The following is a 6,977-nucleotide window of genomic DNA, read 5'->3' on the forward strand; positions in this document are numbered from 1 at the left end:
AGAACGTTTTTCAAGCCTCCGGGCCTGGCATAATAACCACGTGGTTGGCCATGTGGGACCTGGCTCCCCCAACTAACAGATCATTGGGCTGGCCTATAGTTAATTTGCCTTCCTCTCTACTTGAATGTATTCTCTTTGTCCTCTCCACAGCATGGATTATCTCAAACAGCATATTATTTTACCCATAATATTTTGGGATTTTTTTTCTTCCAAAAGAAAAAATCTTTTAATTGATAAATAAAAGCTGCTGTTTATCATTACTGCTGTTATTATTATTATTTTGAGAGGCTGTGTGTGAAAAAAAAAACACAATAGGTATTTATTCTGTATACTTAACAAGTGTGATCGTGATCTCATTCAGTATGTACAATAACCTTTTGAGGCATTTACTATCATTGGTGTTAAATCATAAGGAAATTGAAACAAAGTTTGTTACTTGCCTGGGCTCACATGAATAGGAGTAAGGACTCAAAAATCTGGTAATCTAATTTCAAAGCCTCTTAGAGGGGTTTCCAAACCTGGATACTAATGTGCATGTCTTATCCACAGTCATACTAAAGTATTGATTGATCCTGTTAATATATTTATTATTGAGAAAAGGGGCTTAGCTATAATGGTTATCATTAAATATGCTGGGTGTCTCTGTAGGCATCCTTTATGGCTCTTAACTATCACTTTAAGACAGATACAGTATCCCACTTGGCTATATAAAAGGTACAGACAGCCTAGGATGATCAGATGGATAAGGGTCTGTGAATAACATAGCTATTGACTTGGTACCAAATCGGTTTCACTGCAAAAATTTGCACAATGCATTTCAGTTAGAGTACTTTAAATATAAATTATAGGATTAGTTTTCTGTGTGCTAAAAATAAACTAAAAATATATTTTTTTAATCCTTCACAGAAGTTTTTGAAGAGTTAACACACCAAGTACAAGAAAAAGATTCTTTGGCCTCAGAGCTCCATGTCCGCCATGTTGCCATTGAACAGCTTCTTAAGAACTATTCCAAATTACCATGTCTACAAGTGGGGCGAACAGGAATCAAGTCACACCTACCCATAAACAACTGAACTAAACTTACACTTATTTCATATGCCTTACCCGTGCCAGGCATGTGAACTTTGAAGAAGTTTGAAGAAAGTTATGGTCCATTTTTTTTTATGGTCATTGAATCTGCAAAGCATAAGGCAGGCAGTACTTAACATCCTTGTCAAATAAAGCAGATCGTTATACTCTAGCCTACTAGAGTTAATAATTTTGCTTCATTTGGGGAATCTTTTTGCCATAATTTCCACAATGCCCCTCCCTGACTAGTACTACATGTGACTACTTAAATATACTGTTACAATGTGATTTTATTAAACATATTTTAATGTAAATTCACCTGTCAAAATAGTAGATTAACTTCTTAGGTTAGTCTGAACTACTAAAGACAATTTTTAAGAGGGAAATGGAATTCATACTATCACTTCTTATTTATTATGAGCAATATTTTAATATAAAATTTTATATATAAAAATGCTATTTTGGGTACCTTTTCATTCTCTTTATAAATGGGTATTTGAATGGTTCTGTATAGTATTTACACTTTCATGTGTGAATACATTCACCCATATTTCAGATTCACTTCATTTTATTCTCTTACTATACAGTGTTTCTACAACTATTATCTTGCTTTTCAAAGATAAATGTATTTTGGAGTAGAAATCTATCTAGTTGAATTGTTTTAATTTCTAATAAATCTTATGAAGGAGGAACTAATAACTTTTTAAAGCAAATATCCAAGTAAAAATAATGCATTTTTTTCTTACAAAAGCAGTTCTGTGTTAGTTTAAGAAGAAACTGCTAATCTAGTCTTCATGTATCAATTTGTCTCTATAGAAGTAAGAGTTTCTTCTACTTCATTCATCATTACTTTCATTCTAATAACTTTGATGTGTTAGAATTTGGACAGGGTAAATCAAGCTTGCCTCACTTTTAAGTCAAAAATGTATTACTATCTTCAAATTGAACCTGCTAGAAAATTGTCCTTTCTTTGAAAAAAATTACAATTATTTTGTATGCCGCTTTGGGTAAAAGCTTAAGGATCCTTAAACTGTCCAAATTCTGTTTTCAGCATCATAGAAATTAGCATTCAAATGAAACATTGTGAGGTATTTTGCCTAAAATTTACAGTATAAAGAATAGATTGCTTGACAAAAAATTAAAATTCCAATTCAAAAAATAAGCCCTGTTATTTAAAAGGATATTTTTATAAGTTGCCTAAGATATTCCAAAGAGTTCTTAACTAGTAGATTGTTTCAAGCAGCTAGATTAGTAAATAATGTATTATAGTAAAAGCTATAACCAATGAGAATTAAAATGGGCTCTAAACTCTGTTTTCAGCTGGTGCTTAGAAAGTATTTATGAAGTAGATGCTTTGCTTAAAAGAATCTACAGAAAAACTCACTAACTTGGCAGTGTTATGTGTAGATATGAATGGCTTCTGCCCTAAATGTGGCAGTGTACCCTGGCCTGGGTCAGATTTTAGTCCTGAATACCAGTATCATCTGACTAAGCAAAGAAATGCTTTAATTGTTGAAAGCATTTTTCCATAATGCTAAGATGTATTTAATTGGCCTGAAGATATTCATTGATATATCATTCATTTTGTTTTGTCTTTCTTTGAAGTATAACATAACTGTCAAGTTTTTGGAGGAAGCTTCTGAAAGATGCTTTCAGTTTCTCTCAATTCTTTGAGTCACCCAAAATGAATTTAAAATCCAGGGCAGAGAGATGCATGCATTGCCTTAGTTTTAATAAGCTTTAAATGGAATGTGTGCAATACTAAAATACACAAATTTATATGATGGATAAAGACATTTCCTGATTATGCCAGTATCTTAGTGCTTAGTTATTATGGTCACATTTTCAAATTTGACTTTAAGAATCTTACCAGCCAATTTACTTGCACACATTAGACTTTGCTTAGATGACTTAGGGACAGTCATTAAAGTTTGGGATGTGTCAGTAGTAGCATATTTCCAGAATATGAGCCATATGGTGCAGTCCTGAATACAATAGTATTATCCAAAGAAAGTGTTTACTTATCTCTTAAAGAGTTTTCTGGCAAATATGTAGCTTTACTAATGAGTTTGGAACAATTGGGTGGGATATTATGCATGTACTAAGGTCTTAATTGGGAACTTTGATTTATTCCATTTAGGTATTTCTACTTAAGCTCATTAAAGGAAAGGTGCTCTTTAAAAATTTCTGTGGTGCTAGTAGTACTCACACTAGTACTTATTCAGATTAATTTGTAGAAAAAAAATTTGTTGAAGTATTTTGCACAACAGTTTATCCAAATATTTGATAAACTTATTATATATTCCTATGTTATTTTTCTTGATTGAATATGTAATTATTGTATATGCAGAAATAAGGATCCAGGGACACAGTTGAGTTATGACTTGAGAGAACATGATACACCACCGATACTGGTTTCTGTATTTGATTCTTTCTTTAGAGTTGTTAGTACTTTTTCAGGAAATTTAGAAGAAAATTTCTTATATGGCTTCAGTTTGAGAAATGGCAAGAGACAGACTGCTAATCAGCCATTACTAACATTTTCAGACTTTATATGATTGAGAAGAATGAAACCCAACTAATTTTTAGATTATATAGTCTGAGCATTAAATTTTGTAATTTTAACAAGTGAGTTTAAAAAATCTAAAGTCAAAAATGACTTTGACCAAGATTATTCTCTCCAAAGATTAGTTTTAAAATCTGTTCAGCATTATAAGTAACCTAAAAATCAATTATGTTTACTTTGAAATTATCATCTTATCCTTTGATCCTAGTATTAATATCGAAATTAATATCTTAATAAAGGCATGCACTCAAGATACCAATAGTAGATGATTTCGGTAGCAGAATAATGTTTTGTTCCATTATCTAGTTTCTTACACAAAACATTAGAGCACAGAGAGGTTCTTAGTTTTTCAAAATGTATGTACATTTCACCACAAAGTGCCCATTTTATATACATTTAAGGATTATTTTTAAAATAAGTTTAGGTTGTAAAGTGACTTAAGAAATATAGTTGAAATATTTTATTGGCATCTTGACAGGCTGTTGGAATTTCTCCATTTTTCATTTTATATATTCTTTGCTGCTGAAATGGTTTAAAGTGCTTTCTTTTTTTGTTGATTTTTTTTTACTTTGGCTTTTATATTGTTGAGGATTGTTAATCAGTTTTTGCTAGTATTTTTTTAAATAAGTTTTTTTGATTTATTTGTATTAATGTTTACCAGTTTGGGTTTTATTCTGAAAGAAATCTTTCATTATTGACATTGTAAAATGTAATACAAAATGTATATGCTCTAAAGTAGGATTTTTTAAGAAATAAATTATATGTGTAGTTTATTAGGAGGTTCAGGTTAGTGACCATAAAAGTTTACTTGTACATGAAAACTTTTAAATGGTACCTTGTAAAGTTCGTATACTATTTCTTTTTTTTTTTTTTTTTTTTTTTTTTTTTTTTTTTTTTTTTTTTTTTTTTTTTTTTTTTTTTTTAATTTATGCCGGTTCATTATTGACACGTTATTATTGCTTGTAGTAAAGTAAGGTATTTGAATATTTTTAAGTACTTAAGTACAAAACTTTTAAAATACCTTTTGTTCAGCTTTGGCTTTTAAAGCAAAGATAATTGACTTTATCTCAGTGTTTGAGCACATTTTTAACTTCAAGTCAGTGGAAATGACTATTTGAGGAAGAGGAAAATTTATTTACCAGAATAATTAAGTAGTAAGGCTTTGGCACAAGGAAGAAGGTTAGAATGGTGTATTGGAATATTGATACTCTCTCAGTATTTTCATTTAACTTTATACTTTGACAGTTGGCCATGTTATGGTGCATTCTGACCTATTAAGCAAATTCAGGCTGTGGTTCATTACCTTGAAGTGAACCATAGAACAAGACTCTAACATTAAAATTTTTTGAGACTAGTTGGCAAGACATATTTTTCAATATCCTTTTGATTTTAAAAAGCTTATGTTATTAATGCATTTTAGTAATACTGAAATATTCCACAATTTTAAGCCTACCAAGTGAAATTTTTAAAAAATATGTAGATGAATATCATACTCCCCTAAAAAAGGTATTAGTTGAACTTCCCTCAATTCTACCTAAAGCAAAAAGAAATTTAGTAAACGTGTTTTTTACTTCCTTCAAGCATGTCAATTTTTTTTCCAACCTGCTACTTGCAAAAGAGGCAACATAAAAGTATTCAGTAGTGACTTCTGTTAAATGACATCTCTACTTTTATGTGTGTGTGTTTTAACCTTGCTTTAAACTGAGTAGAATATACTATGGTCATTGACTTAATCTATCTTTGGTGTTAGAAATTTATTTTACAAAATCATGCTAAGGTATTTGGGAAAAAGAAATTGCTGTGGTAAAAACCAGGTTTGTTTCAAAAAAGTTTATGTAAACATTTGGCTGTTATATTTTCTTTGAAAACTGCAATAATTTATATATTTGTATTGCCCTGCTCTGGAATTGTAACTATATATGCTTGTCTACTATTTTTAATTTTACAGCAATAAAATAATATTTTGCTATTTGCTAGCATCAGTGGATGCTTCAAAGAATACATACACACTTTTAAGTAGTTGACCTGTATGAAAGGTTTTGTTTTGCAGACTTCGAGGGCCTATACTTAGAATTGTTAAGTGACAATTTCTTATTTTAATTTCTTACAAGACTCTTACTTATCTTTGATAGCAAAGTTAATATTTCCTGAAGAATCCAAAAGCAGAAAATAAGATTCCTGTGGATTTACTGGATGTGTGTGCAATTGTTTTTCAAAAAAAATAATTATTTGTTTTTATTTATTATTATTTGAATTTGACCAGAGAGAGAGAGGGCAAGGGAAAAAGCAAGCCTGCAGGTCTGGGACTTGAACTGTGGTTGACCATGTGGGGAGTCCAGTGACTTAACCACCACACCACACACTGGCCCTTGTGTGTGCAATTTAAAAACTCAAGGTATAATTTACATACAGTAAACAGATATTAAATATACTGTATGAATTTTAACAAATGTGCACTCTCAATAGCCATTTTTCCTTTGGCTGCCTTTCCCATCTCTTCACACCCTTCCACCCAGTGCTCTGACTTCTATCCTCATAACTGGCAACTGCCTTAGAACTTGATGTAATATAATCATACAACATGCACTCATTTGACTCCGGCCTTTTTTTCTTTTTTCATTTAACTGGATGCTTTTGAAATTCATCCATGGATCAAGAATCAATAATATATTCCCCCTTTTTGCTGACTAGGCTCTATTGTATGAGGAGTTGGTTATCCATTCATTGTTGGTGGGTGCTTGAGTTGTTTCCAATTGGGCTAATATGATGAAACAAAGACATTATGATTATTTTTAAATTGGGATTTTGTTTTTTGTCTTTTTTTATTTTGGAGAGGTTTTTGCTATAGGGTGTGTGTACTCACCAGACAGACAGAGAGAGACAGAGAGACAGAAAGTGAGAAATCAGCCCCCCATGGGGGATGGCCATGCCGCAGTCCCTTCTCCATTCTCCTCTCAGGATTCTGGGCACACACGCACATGTGCCCGGCGTGAGTTTAAGCCACTGGGTCCAGGACTCGAACCACAGTTGACTACATGGGAGTCCAGTGACATAGCCATTATGCTAACTGCTGGTCCCAAATTGGGTTTTAAAAGAATATTAAAAATAGGGACAAAGTATTCAAGGTCACTTGTTAGTATTATGGATCTGAATAATAAATTACCATATTTTTTCACTAATGATTTTTAAAGTTACTTGTATAATGTTTTTGTGGTAATGAATTATTTTAAACTAGGAGAGCCTGGATAGCAATACTGTGGTAGAACATAGTGCTCTCCAAGGCTGACCCACATGGGAAAGTTCTGTTCTGGGTTTGTGTCCAGATACTCCCTGAGTATGCTGG

The 6,977-nt window shown here is 31.8% G+C and overlaps 1 protein-coding gene across 1 annotated transcript in view; it reads left to right on the forward strand.

Annotated features, from left to right (window-relative positions):
- Nucleotides 1–4,496, forward strand: part of CUNH21orf91 (chromosome unknown C21orf91 homolog) — a 37,195-nt gene extending 32,699 nt beyond the window's left edge. Inside the window, exon 5 of the mRNA XM_006165801.3 lies at nucleotides 907–4,496. Coding sequence (XP_006165863.1) covers nucleotides 907–1,073 — 167 coding nt within the window. The 3' untranslated portion in view covers nucleotides 1,074–4,496. The remainder of the gene's footprint in view (nucleotides 1–906) is intronic.
- The last annotated feature ends 2,481 nt before the right edge of the window (nucleotides 4,497–6,977 follow it).

This window comes from Tupaia chinensis, unplaced genomic scaffold, assembly GCF_000334495.1.
Source record: "Tupaia chinensis unplaced genomic scaffold, TupChi_1.0 Scaffold144041_1, whole genome shotgun sequence".
Lineage (NCBI taxonomy): Eukaryota > Metazoa > Chordata > Mammalia > Scandentia > Tupaiidae > Tupaia > Tupaia belangeri.